At 38.5% G+C, this 21,251-nt stretch overlaps 1 protein-coding gene across 8 annotated transcripts in view; it reads right to left on the minus strand.

The window, feature by feature from the left end:
• Positions 1-4,697: 4,697 nt before the first annotated feature.
• Rabgap1l (RAB GTPase activating protein 1 like) overlaps positions 4,698-21,251 on the minus strand; it is a 626,983-nt gene continuing 610,429 nt past the window's right edge. For all 8 annotated transcript variants that reach the window (XM_060364541.1, XM_060364539.1, XM_060364540.1 and 5 more), the window contains 5 exons: positions 19,417-19,521; positions 17,466-17,549; positions 13,962-14,033; positions 11,845-12,042; positions 4,698-10,005 (listed from right to left, as the gene is read on the minus strand). In XM_060364541.1, coding sequence (XP_060220524.1) covers positions 9,853-10,005; positions 11,845-12,042; positions 13,962-14,033; positions 17,466-17,549; positions 19,417-19,521 — 612 coding nt within the window. In that variant the 3' untranslated portion in view covers positions 4,698-9,852. The remainder of the gene's footprint in view (positions 10,006-11,844; positions 12,043-13,961; positions 14,034-17,465; positions 17,550-19,416; positions 19,522-21,251) is intronic.

Raw genomic sequence — 21,251 nt, forward strand, 5'->3', positions numbered from 1 at the left:
TAAGCCCAAAAAGGTGGGATTTGTTAAGGAAGGTTCCTGAAGACAACACTGTTTTTTAAGTGGGTGTTGAGATTCTGGAGACGTCCCGCGCCTAACATCTTGGACGTGGCCCCACGTCGTGGTTTTGAGGAAGGTTGCACTGACCACGTGACAGGCTCCTAGGCGGCGTGGTGGGAAGGGGCACGTCTTCAGCCCGAAATTTTGATTCTGTCTTTCCATTAGGAGCTAGATCTCGATACCACATTTTCAAGTTCCTTTCCTCTTTAGGAACGGTTCAGTTATTTTGTAGTTTTCAGCAGTGTTAGGATTAAGTGATCCCACTTAAGAATCGGCGAAATTCATAGAACTTCCGGTTGTGGCATGCCAGTTTAGTATATACCCTTTGCAACCCGTTTTCAAATTATTTAAATTTCTAACAGCATAAAGACGTCTATAACAGTCAAAACAGTACCTATTAGAAGGTCAGACAATGTGCTGTGGGCTTTCTAGATGCTTAGGAAGCAATTAGAGTCAGCAAGTCAGAAGGAAAATGCTGCTGTATTACAATTTACATTAATGTGTATTACATTAAGGCCTAGGAGGGAATTTTTCAAGGTGACAAGTTATGTTATGGGGAACCCACCAGAGAGGAGCACTCTGGCACAGTTTATAGCCAAATGAAAGTCTTATTTCAGCAGCTGGTACTACACTCAGGTATGTGGGACCCTAGTGTAGCCCGAGTGTTTAGGGTAAGGACTTTTAAAAGACAAAAAACACATCCTAGTATCTCAGCAGTTGCAGAGGGAGGTGTTGCACAAGCAAACGGTAGATAAGTAGTTAGCTGGAAGAGGAAGTTAGCACAAGTAGGCAGTTTATCAGAAGCTAAGTTAGCTGGGGCATCTTGACACAGTGCGTTTCAAGAATAGAGTTGGGTAATTTCCCATGGGATTCTCCATCAAGGAAATTAAATTCTAGTTAAACCTAAAATGGCCTTAGCAAGAATACAAGATGGTGGAACGTATGTATTGTGTTGCCCTGTCATGTAACTAGTGGGCTGGCAGAAGTGTGTGATAATCATTTAAACTCAGTTCAGTAGTTTTAGGTCAGCCTGCACAAAGGAGCAAGATCCTATGAGTCAGTGTATATTTTACTGTTAGATATATTTCATATTTCAATTTTTAAAGTGTCCAACAATAATTAGAAATGAATAGGAACAAATACTCCATTGCTATATGGAAACATCACCTGGTCATCTTACTTGCTGAGGCCCAAGAGTCCTACTGAATCTTCAGTTGTAGGCCTTAGATCATGTTCTGTGGCAAGTCCTGCTGAGTACTTCTTAAAACTGTGTGGCAACCCAAAACACTTCTCATACTCTGCTGTTACCTGCTCTCACCTCTCCCTTCTCCCTGGTTTAAACAATGGCATTTCTGCTGATTCAGGAGCATATTGTTTAGTTTTTTGCCTCACAGGTCTGTACTCTGCTTTTTCTACTGCCTGGAATGTTCATCTTCAGGTCATCACATAGATTTTATTTAGGTGTCTTCAAAGTGACACTAGGGAAACCCCTCTAGACTGTATTAGTCAAAAAAAGTGGAATCCTGGGAGAGAATGAAAAAATGAATACTGATGTACATACTAGAAATTGGCTAAGCAAACCCAAAGCCTGTAGGACAGGGAGCCTGGAATGGGAGACTGCGCCCCATGTTTTATCCACAAGCCAGGAAGTAAGGATATGAGCTGGACAGGGTGGTGCACACTTTTAGTCCCAGCACTTGGGAGGCAGAGGCAGGTAGATCTCTGAGTTTGAGGACAGCCTGGTCTACAAATGGAGTTCCAGGACAGCCAGGGCTACAAAGAGACACCCTGTCTTGTACCACCCCTTCACACACCCCCAAAAAGAACCTGAGCGGGTTGGAACTCTTCTTTTGGAAGCATCAGCCTGTTTTTAAGACATTACAACTGACAAAGCTATGCCTACCTTGATTAGTCAAGCTCTCCTAGACAAAGGGAACTGTCTAGGGCTTTAATTATGACTCCACGGCCACACCTGGTGCTTGATTGAATAACAAAGGAGCATAGGGGAACCAAGTTCACTTAAAAAACTACACAATCAGCCATCTAAGCCATTCACCCATGCCAGTCTCACACTGTCCTCACATTCTGGCTGCTGTTCTTTATTCTTTTTCCTCCTACAGTTTGTTATTCTTTCCCCGTTACAGCAGTTTTCTTACCTGTAAATATTTTGCTCATCTCTGCCCTGTATAAAAAAGCCACCTTCTCTGAGATATGGACTGTAACCTGGAATTGTGAGCCAAATAAACAAACCCCTTTCTCCTTTTTAAATATATTCTCACAGTAACAGGAAAGAAACAACAAAAAATGAAAACTGAAAGTGTTCTTTTTCAGGAAGTTTGGGAATCAAATCCTAGAAGTAAAAAAAAAAAAAAAGTTTTTACATTCTTTGTTTCAAATCCAGTTTCAGTTTCAAGGTCTTACTAGCTTTTAGGTTTTAAATTCTCAGAATAGAGTTCTCTCAATGTCTAAACAGGGACTGTAATAACAGTGCTTAGAAACTAAAAATACATAAAAACATCACATTTCCTATAAACCTGTATCTGGATATATGCCATAAATAGTTCTGGTTTTTATTCAGATATCTATAACTATACCTTATACCTCATGTTTCAGAACTGCTCATTTCTAAGTCCTAACTAAGCTCATTTTCTGGACTTGGTTTTGTTCTCTCTTCTTTCTTTTTCTTTTTTCTTTTTTCTTTTTTTTTTTTTTTTTTTTTTTTGAGGCTGGCTGTAACAGAGGCCCAGCTGTCCTGTCCTGGACTCACTTTGTAGATCAGGCTGGTTTCAGACTCACAGAGATCCACCTGCCTCTGCCTCCAGAGTGCTGGGATTAAAGGCATGTGCCACCATGCTTAGCCAGTTCTGTTTTTTTAGTACCCCAACTCCTTAATTATTGATACATCAATACCACAGTCCTTTGGCATGTTTTCTCTTTGTAGTGGCCTGTAGTTATAGATTTATGACCATCATTTTTACCATTCTCTTAACCACTGGTCCAGTTTCTGTGCCTTTGGTTATTTCACCTACCTAGGAAGATAAAAACCTTTAGTTTCTCCAAAACAAGACTAGCGATTATTTTCATTCTCTTCTACCTCTTCTTTTTTAAGATTTATTTTTATTGCTGTGTGCATGGCCCACCTGCACTTATGTATGTGTTCTGTGAATGCAGTACCTGCTGAAGCCCTTGAACTAAAGTTACAGATGGGTGGGAGCCACCATCTGGGTGAGGGCAACCCAATCAGGGTCCTCTGCAAGAGCAGTAATGTAACCATTAATCCATCTCTGGCCCCAACCTCATTTTCTTTTAAAAAACATTTTAAATACTTGCATCTTAAGAGAGTCAACAAAACAAATCTAATTCGGCTTCTTTAACTGTCTCCAGAAATGCCTATGCATACCCTAGAGAAGCAAAACTCTTCATACATGGTGATTCACATCTAGTGTCAGCCCTGAAACAGGACTTGCAAGTTTGAGGCCAGCCGGCCTTGGTTAACTGTAGAAATCAGTGTTCTATTGCTATGAAGAGACACCATAACCATGCAACTCTTATAAAGGAAAGCATTCAATTGGGAGCTTTAGTTCATTGTTACCAGGGCAGGGAACATTGCAGCATGCAGGCAAGACTTCGTTCTGGAGAAAGAGCTGAAAGTTCAGCATACAGATCCACAGCCAGTAGGAAGAGTGAGCCACTGGGCCTGGCTTGGGCTTTTTAAACCTCAAAGCCTATCCCCAGTGACATACTTCTTCCAACAAGGCCACACCTCCTAATAGTGCCACTCCTTGGTGACCAAACATTCAAATCTTTGAGCCTATGGGGGGCATTCTTACTGAAGCCAGCTCAGTTACTGAGCGAGACTGTATCTCAAAACAAAAGACAAAACCTTTACCCTGTTGCTATTCTGAGTGGTTGGATACACTACATTTTGAAGTCAGGAAAACCAACAAAAACCCCTTGTGTCCCGAGATGAAAATGCCAACAATAACACTACAGCCTATACATGTCAGGTTGTTTCTAGTACCCCATATAACTCAAACCTTGATTCTCTGCACAAAATCCCATTTGAATTATCGTTCTTGTACATTGAAAAATGAGTGGCAGCTACCTGACCCAGGATGGGACAAATCATATTTTTGCATGAATCTGGGTTTGGAAGGCAGGAACTAGTCCAAATCTGCTGACTAGTAAAAAGATGTGAAAACTGGTAGATATGCAATTAGAAGCTAAAAAGCATGTTTTGGTTTTTTTGTTTTGTTTTCGAAAAAAAAACATCAGATAATCATAACTTCAAAAGCCAAGCAAGAGTAGCTTTTGGAGCCAGTTGCTTGGGTCTCCATACCTCTTCAGGTCTATTTGGCCGTAGGGAGCATGATATAGATGTTCCTGTTTTATTTGAATTCATTGCCTTTAACAGTTATTAAACTAGCTTGAGATGATTTATTTTTCTTGTAATCAAGGAGCTTACTGTCCTCAATAGGCCACTGGCACTAGTACTATATTATCTATATTTTACTGTGTACATCCTGGAGCAAACTCTATATATGTTCTTTTTCTAAGTTGACTACCATCAGAAAGTGTTATATATACACTACAGTCAGATGTTTCAAAATTAAGTCAACTTGAAAAAAAAATCAGATGCATCGACTTTAAAACAAATGTTTATTACTGTTTAATGGGACCAAAGGGGCAACACAAAGCATTGAAAAACAGCACTGGCTCACAAAACAGCCACCTTGTTACCTTCTTGGTCACATTTGTTTATTCACAAGGTTTCATTCACACATCTAAACAAGATACCAATCCAATTCAAGTTCATAACGATTATAAAAGTAAACATTTGTTGGAACAATGTACAATAAATTGCACTTTCTTAACAAGCATCACATGTACATTAATAGAGTGCACTATACATAATACATGGCATCATGGAAACAACTAATGTGTTTATAGAGTTTTTATAGAGAAATAGGCTGATGGCCAGTGTTGGTTTTGTAGTCAATTAGCACTTTCCAGACTAACCAACTCCTTTATTCTAACCTGTTTTCATTGCAGATGCTGGGGAAAATCAGAGTTCACAAAAATAGACAGCATAGGATTTGTACTACCTCCTCAGTACGGGAAAGGCAGGAGTTAGAAAGAAATGGGCTGGCTGACAAAAACCTTTCCCCTAATTTGCACAAATAATCCATGCATTATGCAAAATGCCAAGAAGCATAAAACCAATGCAGGAGGCTATTGGGACTTCTTGGATTCTAGGCTCATCTCTACATTTTCTTGTGCTTTCAGGACAATAGTGTTTTGATGTATTTATATATTCTCACAAATCAGTTTCTTTGATCTTTTTTCCATATATAATACAGTTATTCAAAGTTGTAGTTTAGTGGAGTCTTCTGTTAATTGCCAATAAACATTTTCTTCTCAATGATTCTTTTTTTAAAACTGTTTTTCAAATACAGTTAATGATAAGCTAGAGATGAGGGCAGAATGAGGGGGACATATTGATGGAGACTGTTTTATAGCATGTTTTATTGGAGGTAAGCTCAAGATGTAGTTTGTTTTTAAGAGGAAATTGAGAATGATACACAGGACAGCTGGCTGTATTCAGTAAAATTCTATAAGCAACTACTTTTTTTTCTTATAATTCAAGATCAGCATCACCTGTTGAGGTATAGTCTGTATGGGAGTCCTCATGTTTGCAGAGTTTTAAAGTTAAGGAAATAGATAATGTAAAGTGCCTTTCGTGTATTACATATAAGCCACCACAAGAAAGGAAGAATGTGCTGAATGTGACACTCAGCACAAAGACTAGGCAGAGTTTTCTGCATGGTCATTGGAAACAGGCCACAGAGCTGCTGTCTGGGCTTCCAGTTTTGATCATTATATGTCTTGAAATCTAATGTGTATTTGGTTGCATGGTATCTAGGTAAACAAAAGAATCAGATACTCTATAAAATTTCACCACAACACACATACACACGCACACACACACTCATGCACACACACACATGCACATACAAACACACACACTGCATACATATCCCCAACTATTCACATCATACAACAGAATTGTTCATTATCTCATTTGCTAGATATTAAAGCAAGAGAATAATCTATTGTAGAGTATTATAAAGAATAAGTTATGTAATACAATCATCTTTCTAAGTGTCTTTCTTAGAAGATAAAACTAGGTCCTTATAAAAATGATCTTTCTGTCCACTTAAAGAAGTCCTAAAATACAGATGCACAGGGTTGGTAAATTCATTAGCAGAGGTGATTTCAGTGAGAGCACAGAAAGCTCAGTCCTGATATTAGCCACATTTTTTTTTTTTTTTTTTTTTTTTTTAAACAGAGCCTTGCTATGTAACCCTGACTAGCTTGGAACTCACTGGGTAGCCCAAGCTGCCCTTGACCGCACAGGCATGCCTATCCCTCAGCCTCCTGAGTGCTGGGATTATGGGTGTGTATCACCATGAACAACACTGATACTTGACCTAACTGACTATTTTAAAGCTCTAACTAACTTTTTATTTGCTGTGTCCTCTCACCTGTATATTGTCTCAGTTTTCTTATTATAACTAAGAAATGAAATCCACTAGTTACTAACTGGGAAATAGTTGAAGTGGAATAGGGGTTTGAAAAAAATAAATATGCACTGTGGAAAAAGTGAACATTTTAAAACAAATACTAAACTCTCATCATCAGTACAAAGGGGTCTTTTCAACTAAATTTAGCAGGTAACTTCAAGAAAGCCAAAGCAAAGAAATTATTAATAGCTGGTGAGGGAAGACAGATACTGTATGAAGACAGGATGTATGTAGGCCTGTGTGGCTTTTCCATTTGTTTCTGGTAGGTGCTCATATACTGGAGTAGAGTGAACCAAGAATTTCTTTGCATTAAATTACATGTTTGGTACTTAAAATAACAAAACTATGACTTGGCTCAGGATGTGTATCAAACATATGCACTACAAAATCCAGCTTGGCGTCTTTCAGAATTCAAGAGTATACTAAGTGAGACTATCAAGTTCTAAGAGCCAATGAGTTGAATCTTCATTGTATTCTACAGAACTCAATGAGAAGAGAAATGTTCACTTCTCAGAAGCTGTAAATATCAGCATTTCAGGATTGTTTAATATATAAATCTTAAGGAAAGATGAAAAAAACTACCATGTTTGAAAATATCCTACCATGTTTGAAAATATCTTGGCTATTTGGCTGGTTTATCTATTTTCTATAAGGAATTCAAAAGAATCATTTTAGCTGTTATGGTGCCTGCCTGTAATCTCAGCAGTTGGAAGGCTGAGGTAGGGAGTTTCTAAGTTGAAGGCTAGCCTAGACTACATAGTAAAACCCATCTCAAGGAAAAAAAAAAAAGCAATTCTTAAACATATAAAAATAGTAAGTGAAATTAAGATGAATAGTTGCTCTTTGTTGGCATCCTGAAGTTCTCAAGCAGTAGTGAGGACTGCGTGGTTTGGGGCTTTGTTATGGTAAAATAGTGAACAAGAAATCACTTAATACTTTTTGGATTTTCTTTACTGCTGCTACTAACTCAAAGTCAGTGTGATGCAGGGCAGTTTATACACAACACCAATATACATGTCTATCAAGTATCATATGGGGCTGGGGAACAAAAAAGATTATGTATTGCCCTGTGTCTTTTTAAGAGCTAGATGCAAACCCAAAAGATATATTTAACTCTTGAAGCATATGCTTCTGGTGATTTGTTTAAAAAGAAAAGGGAAGGAGGCCATGAACCTGAACAGAAAGCGATTTTATCTAGAGCCATTCTGTTTCCTTCATTTATCACTTATGAAAATTATGCAACATAAGTATTCTGTGGAATGTATTTATTTTTAGAAGTTAAAAAAACTGTGAATGGTATTCAGAAGTTCACAAAAGTGCATCTTAGTGTATAGCTGGCCATTTGAAAAAGTGCTGTGTTCTGGGCTGCCTGGACTCAAAATGCACAGTACCAATAAAGCTAACAGGCCGTACAAAATGACTGACAGAAATGATAGCCATTATATTTTATAGAAAAAAAATAGCTTATCTAAACCACTATGTAAGGAATGTTGAAGTCAACAGAGACATCCGGAGTGCTGGGTCACTGCCCTTTTGGTAAAAAGAAATGAATCTTTTTGAAGATGAAGACAACAGATGAAGGCTTTTAGAAGGAAAAGAGAAATTTCTATATTGAAAGCACTGTGTGTAGGTTTGACAAATCAAACAACCATATCAGTATTATGGGATGTAGCTGATAGAAACATGTAGAGATTAAAGAAATTCTACTTACTAGAATTCAAAAAATGATTTTAGAGGAAAGGATCTATCACGAGCAACCTGAAGGCAGGGGCTGAGAGGACTCTATATTAGTATGTTGTTACAGTTACGGCATATGGCACAGAGGAGACCCACTGTGGCATCACACACTTTAACACACTTTGGAAACAGTATGTTTAACAATGAAGCCAAAGATGAATCTAAATAAATGTTATTGTACATGACTGACAGTAGTTTCGTTGCTGTAAAGGGACCAGAGAGTTCCATAGTAGCTTAGAAAATGGAAAAATTCATTTTGTTCTTACCAAAGATTTTCTTGCAAGGGTTATTTATATAGGCATGTCAAATATAATTGAAAAAATATTTGCACCAATTTTTTTTAACAGCAACCTTACCTTTTCCATGAGTTAAGTATTTCTATAAAGGTTTAGCCAATCAAACGTGAAAAATGCCCTTGTTTCTCTTTAAGCCCAGGTGTGCAGGACACACTATTTGGAGGTTAGGGAAAAGAGAGGAAAGTTGCCTAACCCCAAGGTACTAGGAAGCTCTCCTCAACTTCCTTGGCAACAACACATCCTATAATAAAGCACAGACCATTGGTGTTTGTTTTAACAAGTCTGTCATCATCAAAGACGCATCTCTGCTTCCATCCAAGAGGACAGAACACGGGCCTTTTTAGACTTCTCCAGTGAAGGCTACCTAAGCCTGCGACTTACAGTATCTGCTTTGGCAGTTTCATCTGCCACAGCTACCTCTGCATTCATACTCAGGCACATCAGGAGAATGAGCGCCATGCGGAGCCCTGAAAGGATCTGCTGGAATACCAGAGCCAAATGATTTTATTGCACATTTATTGAAAGTCTCTATTTATCTAGAGTGCAGGAGCCTATCTACTCCACAGCTCTTGGCACCCCATTTCCAAATGTAGCCAATTCAAAATAATTTGGAGGGAAACTTTCAGGCCAACCTCTGGCCTGTTCTTTCCTTGGGACAGAAGTAGCTGTCTGGTGCTGGAATTCACTTGCAGTGTGAAACCATAGTGATCATGTGCGGCCCCCACAGTGTGCTTTATATGAACAATCCTGGAACATTAACAAGGCTGTTTCCCATTAAAAAGAGAATTCTGTGACAAAGACCTTACCATCTTCACCTTGGTTTAACATGTCTCCATTTTTATGTAAGATAAAATTATTGTGAAGTTAATTCTAAACAAAAGCATCCAGTTCTAGATTACTCATTTCCAACTAAATTTCAGGCACAGAAAACAATGTGTAATACTATATGATGTATCTGAATGTGGTTTTCCATGAAGAAGCTGGGAAATAGATATTCAACATAAATCAGGCCAGTTTAAATAGCATCCCTTTGAAACATGTTACACATGAGAGACAGAGCTACTGAGCAATTCTAACTTGCTTTCTGGTCTCCTTTGCTTTCTTTCAAAGGGACAACAGGAAGGCTCTTGGTTTCCGTTGTTTGATCATTGTGCTCTTGTGCTTGGCTGAGGCTGGAGCTATGTGCTCTCCTTGGGCGGCTGAGGAGCCTGTGCTGGTTGCAGGGGCTGGGTGCCTGCAGCTGTTTTGATTGAGTTCAGGGTTTTGCTAAACCAAGAGTTTTTTGCAGCTTGTATTTCATTCATAAGTGCTCCTCTCTGATGCTCAAGTTCCTAGTGGAAGAAGATCATGGGTTATATAAATGTCAGAGGAAATTAAGAGATGCTGTTTAGATTCGCCAGGCCTCTATAGTCAGCCCTCCCTCAAAGCCCAGGAGACATTTAGTTGGTTTCCTAATGGAAGAGAAAAGTTCAGAGCTAAAAGTTACCAATGAAAACGAGAATCTGTGCTTTCTATGAACAGTAAATAAACCACATTTTATTTTCCCTACCTCCAAATTTAAGTTTAGGTTGCAATTGGAGACTCCATGTTTAAAACCACAAATAAATGAGTACAAATGAGTTCCATTTCAAAAACTGCCCTTGAGATCATTCATTGTCCAGACAAGACTTACTGCTGAGGGTCCCTAATGTAGCATGGGGGTGAGTAGAGGGGTGAAGAGGTTACTGGTTAAAAAAGCAAACCGATTAGTCCATTAAGACAACAGGCCCATTTTTCTAATTGCTATTATCCAATATGGAGAGAATGGAGGAAGACAGTGGCATTTGGCAAAATCAGCTGAGACCCAAAAGAAGTCCAAAGGAAAGTGTGGTATTAGCTTTTTGTGAAGGTAAGACAACAGAGAGGTTTGGTCTGTCATTTTCAGATCAGCTAACTAAAGTGACCAAGTAAAGGGCAAACTGAAAGAAAAAAAATGTACTATTAAGTTCTTACAAAATCTAATTTCAATTACTAAAAATTCATTGAAATTATGTTTGGGTCTATGAGCATAAGCTATAAAATATGATGATGTAGGATATATTGGGGATAAAAAATGTACTGCATACAGGAACATCATGACTCTATCTAAGGACAGTACTCTAAAGCCCAGCTTCTTTTTAAAGGACAGGGTTTCACTACATAGCCCAGGCTGGCCTCAAACTGTCAGAGATCCACCTGCCACTGCCTCCTGAGTGCTGAAATTAAAGGTAGGTTCCTCAATGCCTGTGTCCATCCAACTTCTTAAAGTATGGATTGAGATGACCCCACAATATGTGGGGTCACATAACTGAATGTAGGGGATGGGGAAGGATGTGACAAAATTTGGAAATGCTAAAAAATTAACTCAAAACCAAATGTGTAGTAAACCTGAGGTGTTTCTGTCTGTATTTGCCCATAATCTATCATGTGACTTCATTTCAGCCTGGGTTCTGAACACACATGCATGTTGCATGGGCGGACCCTCGTGTCAGGCCGCACCAACACCACTTCAAATTTATTTATAGAAACTTTATGCTGTTTTCCATCATTCTGCAGCACGTAAATATCAAATTGATCTGCATTCAGATTATACTGTATTAGACTGCTAACTTTCAAAAAAATTGTTTGGGGATTTGCAGGATGGCTCGGTAGGAAAATAGCACTGACAACTCTTCCAGAGGACCCAGGTTCAATTCCAAGCACCCACATGGTAGTTCACAACCATCTGTAATTACATTTCCAGAAGATACGATGGCCTTTTCTGTCCTCCATGGGCACTGCACACATGTGGTGTACAGACATACATGTAGGCAAAACACCCATACACAAAAGTAGAGATAAATCTTTAAAAATCCACAAAAAAATCAGCTGTTTGAGTTTCTGATAAGTTCCATTAAAAATAAACCATGAAATAAAATTTGTCTTAAAATTAGGACAGAATTTATAGTTTGTGAAATGGACTGGAACATACTTCTGACATTTTGGTATGCACCTTACAAATCAAATTTATTTCATGTAAAATTTTTACTATCTGCATGACTTACTGGCAGTACATGCTAGATTTGCAGCCCTAGTCTGTATGCCCAGGTTTGTTTAAATTTTCTAGAGTGAAATGGTTCTGTGTTCTTCTGACCTTGTGTCCAGTCACCAACCTGAATCTTGCACTTGGCTTCTACCAGCTGCAGTTTAGTTTGTGCCAGTTCCAGCTCCATCTCCCTCAGCTGCTTCTTCAGTGAGTCCTTCTCATCATCCACTTCTATTCCTTGGTCCTCTCTGTTTATGGCCACTGGTTTTAAAGCTCCTTCCTTGCTGAAAATGTCACTGCAGTGTTTGCATGCCATCATCTTACCCTGAAATATACAAGAGAGATGCCCAACATCAAACTGTATTTTAAGGTAAACAACTTCCCAAAATAATACATGACTTTTAATGATGGCCACTGCTTTCACACATCCTAATTCTGAAAGCATTGCTTGACTTGTGCTGTCACCAAATGGCTGCTGTCAGTACAAAATCCATCTGTCTCAGAACCCTTTCACAGAGTTGCCAAAAAACATCTGAAAACACAGATACTTACATTATGATTAATAACATTGGCAAAATTACAGTTATCAAGTTGCAACAAAATAATTTTATGGTTGGGGTCACCACATCATGAAGAAGCCCTCTAGCCTCTAGATCTCAGGTTTTATCTTCTCTACAGCTCTGATTGTCAGTGTGATCTAACGCAGAGCTGTCCTCTACTTCCTAAATGTTATTTGTGTATGAATGTGCATGTAACTTGCCTTGTAGGAAAACTCCAAGCCTTTTTTCTTTGTACTTTTATATCAAAATGCAGTTCAGTGCTATGCACATAAGTTTCTCATTAAAATAATTTCTATATTCTCACTAGAAATATTTGTTTTGGTTTTGTTTCCATACAGATTTTAGTTCAAGATAGCTAACTTACTTCAATCAAGACATATCAACATTCAGTCTTAGTCAAAGAACCTAGCAGGTACAAAGAATGGTAAATTCTAAGTAGAAAAAGAATTAAAAAGGTACATCAGACAGGGAAAAAATGATCATAAAATTTTGGCAGGCTAAGAAAAAAAGACAACAAACATTTTGCCAATAGCCTCAAATTAATGTTTTGAACATGAAGTGAGAAAACCCACTTAAAATGTAAAGACTGGTTCCTGTTTTCAATATATATATTATATATGGGATGGTAGATAGATATTTATCCTATACAATATATACGGGATGATCTATATGTATGTCATCCCCCAAATTAATCTAAGTACTTTATATTCATCACCTTATTTAACCTCTAAAACTCTCTTACAACACAGGCAATGTTTTATTTTGAAGAAAAACTTAAGATTAGGTAAGTCAACTTTTCAACCCTATTAATGCTAAATTACCTAGGAGATACTTATGAAACCTGAATATGATCAGATAGAAAGACGTCTGGTAAACTAGCACTATATTGGTATTCTTAAGAATATAATACATATTGATATTATTAATACTGATCCATTTAGTGTACTGATATTTTTTATTTGTTCTTTGAGAGTTTCATATATTTGCTACATCATTACTTTTATTTTAAAGAAACAAGCAATCCGTTTTCTCAAGTAGAGAAATGGCATAAGGATTTTTACCCACCAGGGGGCAGCATAAAAATAGCTGGTATAATTTACTTAAAAAACATTTCTTAAAAAACATTTAATGGTTAAAAAACCATTAAAAACTGATTTCCAGTTTAATGGTTTTATGGGATTCCTGAGTGTGAGAAGAGTAGGTCTCTGATTCTTACACCGTCTCTTGGGTTCTTTTCCTTCTGTTGTCCAACTTGTGATAGTTTTTGCTTTATTGTAATTTATTTTACTATGTTATATTTTATTAATAAAAATCATTTGCTGAATCAGACGGTTAGTTACTAACAAGTGTTTGTCCAGCCAGTAGTGTTTGCTATTCCAGAGTATGTCAGCAAGATCCTGCACAACCCAAACGGAAGGCAGTCAATTCAGCAACAGTCAGATGTGAGCTGCTGAATGCCTCAGGTTCCTACTACCCAAGAAAGACACAGACTCAAGGCTCATATATTTCCCATTTTCCTAATGTCTGCCTCTGAAGTTCCATGCTATTTATAGGAGCATAAATGTAAGGAAATACGTATCAGACACTCTCCACAGTGTCTGAGTATATTAATACAAAGTGGGGAGAAGGGTCTCTGAGGATGGCTTTGGAAGAAATTACATCACAGAAGTAGTTGGCTTCTTACCTTTACTGCTTCCAGTTCCTCCTTGCTGGCTGCTTGCTGTTTCTCCAGCCTGGTACTTAACTGAGAACATATCTAATGGCAAAAGAGAGTTTCTTTACTAGAAAGCAGAACTGAAATGAGCAGGGCCTGAGAGTTCCATGTATGAAGCATAGCTTAATCAGGAGAGACGTGTTACAGGGTAGATATGGGTTCCTGCTATCACTGGCTTTCTGTGGCTCGCAATAATGAACTCAGAGCCTCCCTGTGGAATCACCTATATATTCTCTATTGAGAATCTACTTTGTCCAAGGTATTATACTGGGAATCTAAGGAAAAGAATTCTGAACCAGCAACAATTCCTACTGGGCTATAGAATATTTATTTTCAATCGTAAAAGCTTTAAGTGCCACAGTGAATACAACATTTCAGCTCCTTCATGACTAAACAGTGCTATGCTACAGTAATCAAACAAAAACACTGGGTAACAGGGTCTAGCACTCAGGGCACCTGGCCAGTAGGAAGCACACATTTAATACAAGTCTATTTAATGACTGAGTCTGAAATAAGGTATTGGTAAGTACTGGGAACAAGTACACAGAAATGCTTTCCAGAGTGAAAAATATTTAAAAAGTAGAATGTTCAAGTCTATTTTTCGAAATAAGAATCTTTTCTTTTACAAAAATAAATGAAAATAAGTCTTAAAACATATGAAACAAAACAGAAAAATGAATGAAAAGCAAGAAATGTAAAATTTTAAAGTATATATATATATATATAAACATGTATAACCTATCTAGACCTATTTTATATATATGAGTATTTTTCTAAGTATGTATGTGTGTGTACCACACATGTATGTGTATGTACCACGTGTGCCTGGTGTCCACAGAACTCACAAGAACGCATTAGAGGCCCTCAAACTAGAGTTAAAGATGGTTGTGAGCCACCATGTATGTAGGTGCTGGCAAATGAAACCAGGGCTTTTGCAAGAGCAACAAGTGTTCCTAACTCTAGACGCTCAAACACTCAAACACACACACATACACACGCGCACACACACAAAAAAAAATTAAATAAAAAGAAAAGACAGGAAAACCACATAACGCTATGTGAAATGAGGTAATATTCCATTAAAGCAGCCATAAAGCACCTGAAGCCTGTGAGGAAGACCACCGGGTTTCTTAAGAAACTCATATAATATCACTGTGATGCAATGCCTGACGGTTCGAAAGCAGTATCTGTAATTAGTGAATTATTTTAGGATACTATTATAGCAGATGTTATAGGTACCCGTGAGTAAATGTGTTTATACAATAATGATGTTATTTCTTAGGTAGAGAAAATTGATCTCTATTTTTCACCAATGTTTCAGGTGATCACTGTTTTAACTATTACTGTTTGGCTTTGGGCTCTATTTCTTCTCACTTTTAATCTTCCTTTTGATCTCTCCCACTGGCTCCATATTCCTCATTAGATCTGAACAGTGCCAATAATACATGCACCAGCAGCCACTTTTTGCTCAGAAAAATCTTGTTTCAAACAAAATATAAACCCTAACTCTTCAGCCCAGGCCTGGGCCCCTGGGGATTTCTGTTTCACTTTTCTTGACAAATAAAATGCTTTTCTGTTCACTAACCTACCTCCATGCCATCCCTCTTTCCGCTATTTTCCATCCAGCATTCCTCCAAATCCACACACCAAGTTTTGCCCAGCTTTTGAAGTATAGGTCAAACCATAACAAGTTCACAAAGGCCTTCCTGCGCTTGCTCTGAGAGCACATACACTAACAGGAAGAGAGAGACTTCCTTACTCCCCATATACAGTGGGCTCCTAATGTCTATGCACAGGAATTAGCCTTCACTTCTGAGAGAAGCGAGAGGGTGTAAATGTAAATGTAAATGAAAGTGCACATTTGTAATACTAGCACTGGGGAGCTGAGGCAAAAGAATTAAGGGTTTCAGGCTACTTGGGCTACTGCCTCAAAACAAAAGAATAATAAAATAAATAAATAAAATACTCTCTAGAGGAGAAAAAGTAGATTATTTCATTTTATGATCCCCTGAAGTATCAAGCTTCACCACCAGAAAGTGTTTTATAAACACCTGCTATCACAAAAGGTGGAAGATAGCTCTGAAATCTCATTCTAATATATATTCCATTAACAGGAGGGGCATTTACACACATGTGTATGTATATATGTATGTATGTGTTTACATAAATAGTGTGTATATTTATGCATTTATTACCACAGAGCTACAGCCTTAGCCCTGAGGCAGCCTTATGAAAAGATGTTACTAACATATGAATGGACTAAGAGACGTCTAAAAAATAGTAGAAATTACACAATTTATTATTTTATATATTATCTATATAGCATTCATCATCATTATATAATGATGCATACTCAACAAAGCCATTATCTCTGGTTAGTACAATTAAGGGAGGCTTGCTTTAAATTGTCTGTATGTAACTAATTTTCTTTTTAACTTATTTTTTATTTTATTATTTATTACAATTTATTCACTTTGTATCCCAGCTGCAGCTCTCTCCTTGTCTCCTCCCAGTCCCACCATCCCTCCTTCTTCTCCCCCTTTGCCCCTCCCCTAGTCCACTGATAGGGGAGGTCCTTCTCCCCTTCTGTCTCATCCTAGCCTATTAGGTCTCGTCAGGGCTGGCTGCACTGTCTTCCTCTGTCACCTGGCAAGGCTGCATCCCCCAGAGGGAGGTGAGCAGAGAACTGGCCTGAGTTCCCCTTACTAGGAAATCCACTTAGAGACATATTTCACTTACTTTAATAAAAACACACTTTATAAAAATGCATATATCAGATATCAGCATTCTTTATATGTTGACAACCCAAGGAAATCAAAATAGCACAACGCTTTGTAAATTCTGAAAGCCTAGAACATAAGTATTCCACTCCAAGTCTCAGGATGAGGGGTCCTTGCCATGTCTAGCCACCAATAAGGACATGAAGATACAGTAGGAGCTACAGTAAAGGTTTTTTAGGACCACCCTTGTAATGGAGCTAGAAACGCCTTCAGGTAGACACAGCTCTCTATTAAAGATACATCCTAAAGTACATAGAAAAATTTCTGCCAGTACCAGCTTACAATGGGTAAGTGAACATAATCTGGGCAGGGTGGTGTTACGTCATTATTTTGAACCATGACAGTGGATGATATCATACTCTCTTAGTCACTGCCACTTAATATAGTTACTAAGCTTTGCAAAGAGGAAAATGCTGCCAGTCTGACCTACTAGAAAGGGGTCCCAATGGGACTGTTTGCTATCCCACAGGAGCTACCCAAGATGCTAAAACCCCCTACAGATTGTATTGGTATACTAGGCTTCTCAAATTACCAGCCAGCAAATCCAATTATTATCTACTCCAGAGTAGAGAGTAAATTAGACATTGGTCTCACTAAATCTAGAAATCTTTGGAAACAACAAACAATCAAAAATCCATACATAAAAGTAATTGCTTTCATAGAAAAAAATTAAAAACTCATGGCGCCACATTACCTGTTTATATTCAGCAATGATAGCTGTAGTCTTCTTTATCTCATATTCTGCCTTTTCTAGCTGTTTCCTGAAGACTTCTTTTAGCTAAAGAAAGAAATATCAGGACAGTCAAACTTGGTGGGGTTTTTTAAAGATATTTTATTTTTAATTTTGTGAATGTGTTTGTGGGTATGCATGCATGTATGCTGGTGCCAGTGAAGGTCAGAAGAGGGTGTTGGATTCCCTAGACCTGGAGTGGCAGTTGGTTGTGAGCCATCTTGGATGTCGGAACGCTGATCCTCTGCAAGAACAGCAAACGCTCTTAGCTGCTGAGCCATTTCTAGACCGTCAATCAAAATGTTGATCATTTTCCATAAACATCTACATTCAAGTCTTCCTGAGCCTCATAACTTAAAACTTACTACCTAAAGAGGTGGAGAAGGCTTTCTGATCTACCAGGTGGAATACATACAAGTGGCCCTGTAATGAAACTGCTTCTGCTTCCCAAGGACTTGATGAATGTATTGCTAAGTAAGCATCAGCTCAGAAGCTGTCTTTATTGTGATCTACAAAAAACAAAACCAAATAAACAAAAAAGCAAAATACCAGGGAGATACTGTGTTCTAAGTATGCTACTCTTGATGCTATGCTATACTTTGGTCTTCCATTCTACAGTGGCCCCATGGCCGCTGCTATTGCAGGGGTAAGAGGCTTTGAGGTCAGGAAGGGATAGAAGATAAAAGCTCTTAAGAAGGAATGGAAGTTCTGGGAGATACACAGAAGGAGAAAAGTGACATAGCACAGGGGTATTTATTCTAGTCGGTGAAATGTTAAATTATAAATATTACATTGCAGCCAAATTTGTATGTGTGTGTTTTAACCAGCACTTATAGAGGTTTAGGTTAGAGGAAGACTAAGTGACAGAAAGGCTCAGGTACTAGGATTCTGCCGAGTTGTTCTCCAAACAGGAATGTAAACAAACAAACAACCCAGTGTATTGGTTAGTCTATCAATACACATACAGAATAAAAAAGATGAATTACTGGGGCTGAAGAGATGGCTTAGTGATTAAGAACAAATGTTTTTGTAGAGAACCTGAGTTCAGTTCCAAGCACTCAGATCAGGAGGTTCAACTGTCTGTAACTCCCAGCTCCAGGGGATCTAATACCTACCCTTCTGGCCTCTGTGTACCCACACATACATGAGATATACTCACAATGACACACACACATACGTAAATAGAAATAAAACAAGACAAATTCTTCCTATTCATAATTTCAGATATTGACATGAAGAATTCATCTTTATAACATATTTCAATAGAAAAAAAATCACAGAACTTTTTTATAGAACTTGGAAGGTGCTAATGACACACCTCTCCATATGTAACTTCACTGACACTTTTTTTTCTGGCTGCTTAGATGATGTCCTTTGAAATTCTTGAGAATAAATTCAGTTTATAATTAGCATTACTGAATTTTCCTCAGAAGGAAACTCACTCGTGATCTCAGAAGACTTCTTCCCATGGAAGTCAGTTGTCTTAAGCAGGAGATGTCAGCTGTGAATAATTCTATGACATCATCTCTAGCACTGAAGAAGCTACTGATGGAGGCCAAGGCTCCTCAGTGTCAGGCAGAGACCACTGTCAGCCTCCAGTTCAGCAGTGTTCATAGCTACTTCAGCAGAGTCAATGATGTTGGAGATATGACAGAAAATTTTCTAGATTCATCAATACTCTTGGATCATAATTCAAAGTCACTAAATCTAGAAAAAGCTCAACATTCCTGCTAGACATCTCAGTGAAGGAAAACTCATAGAAGGTGTTCAAAGGCAGAAATAGTGCTTAACACTGCGCTTGATTTAAGAGGAAAAAAATCAGTTTTTACATTTATCTAATTTTATTAATTTTTACAGTATTACCAAATTCCTGTCAGTTTATCTACACACAGAAAAGCCTGCCTGGGCCTTTCACCTGGGCGGTCTCCTCCTCTTGCTTTCTCTTCTCTTCCTCAGTCTCCACCAACCTCTGCTTGGTCAGGAGGAGTTCCTTGTTTAGCACATCAGCCTTGTCTTCTGCCTGCGAGTCAGAAAACATGACAGCGGTAAAGAAGGGGCGAAGTCATGTGCATGCTTTCTCCAGTCTCACAACTGATTACTTCAGGTCATTCTACTCTTCCATCTGACCTTGGGGGTGGATTTTTTTATCTAGCCAATTTTATACAACCATTTTGCTTCACATTATTCCGAATCCTTATAGAACAATGCTGTACAGCTATATAGTTACTATATAGCTAGTAATGCTGAGGTTTGGAGAGATCAATCTGGGATTCAATACCTAACATATCAACCTCACTAGCCATTAGGGAAATGCAAATCAAAACAACCCTGAGATTTCATCTTACGCCCATGAGAATGGCCAAGATCAAAAACTCAAGTGACAACACATGCTGGAGAGGTTGTGGAGAAAGGGGAACCCTTCTCCACTGCTGGTGGGAATGTAAACTTGTACAACCACTCTGGAAATCATTTTGGCGCTTTCTCAGACAACTAGGAATAGCACTTCCTCAAGATCCAGCCATACCACTCCTGGGCATATATCCAAAAGAGGCTCAAGTACACAAAAAGGACATTTGCTCAACCATGTTTGTAGCAGCTTTATTTGTAATAGCCAGAAGCTGGAAACAACCCAGATGCCCCTCAACTGAAGAATGGATGCAGAAATTGTGGTACATCTACACAATGGAATATTACTCAGCAATGAAAAAGAAGGAAATCATGAAATTTGCAGGTAAATGGTGGGATCTGGAAAGAATCATCCTGAGTGAGTTGTCCCAGAAGCAAAAAGACACATATGGTATATACTCACTCATACAGACATACAACATAGGACAAACCCACTAAAACCTGTGCATCTAAAGAAACTAAGCAAGAGAGAGGACCCTAACTAAAATGTCCAATCCCCATCCGGAAAGGCAAAGAGGATGGACATCAGAAGAAGAAGAAAACAGGAAACAACCTAGGAACCTACCACAGAGGGCCTCTGAAAGCCTCTGCCCTACAGACTATCAAAGCAGATGCTGAGCCTGATGGGCAACTGTTGGGCAGAATGAATGGAATTTTATGTAAGAACTGGGAAATAGTAAGAGCTGGAGAGGACAGGGTCTCCACAAGGAGAGCAACAGAACAAGAAAATTTGAACACAGGGAACTTCCCAGAGACTCATACTCCAACCAAGGACTATTCATAGAGATAACCCAGAACCCCTGCACAGATGTAGCCCAGGGCAGTTCAGAGTCCAATTGGGTTACATAGTAATGTGAAGAGGGACTGCCTCTGACATAATCTGATTGGCCTGCTCTTTGATCACCTCCTCCTGGGGGGAAGCAACCTTACCAGGCCATAGTAGAGGACAATGCAGCCACTTTTGATGTGAACTGATAGACTAAGATCAGAAAGGAGAGGAGAACTTCCCCTATCAGTGGACTTGGGGAGAGGCATGCAAGCAGAGGGAGGAGGGAGGGTGGAATTGGGATGGGAGGAGGGAGGGACTTATGGGGGGATGCAGAATGAATAAAGTGTAATTGATGAAAAATTAAAAAAAAAGAAAAAAAATAAATAAAATAGAGAATTCCCCCCTACTCCAGGAAAGTGCAAAGAGAGAGAAAAAAAAAAGTACACGAAGAGGACTCACTGGTCCACAGACAACATTTAGGTAGAAAAAATTGACAACCAGGTGGGGTAAACTAGCCCACAAGGTCACTCATATAGGTCTCTGAGCAAATTAAGAAATTAAGACAAACAACCTAT

This window comes from Meriones unguiculatus, chromosome 11, assembly GCF_030254825.1.
Source record: "Meriones unguiculatus strain TT.TT164.6M chromosome 11, Bangor_MerUng_6.1, whole genome shotgun sequence".
Classification (NCBI taxonomy): Eukaryota; Metazoa; Chordata; class Mammalia; order Rodentia; family Muridae; genus Meriones; species Meriones unguiculatus.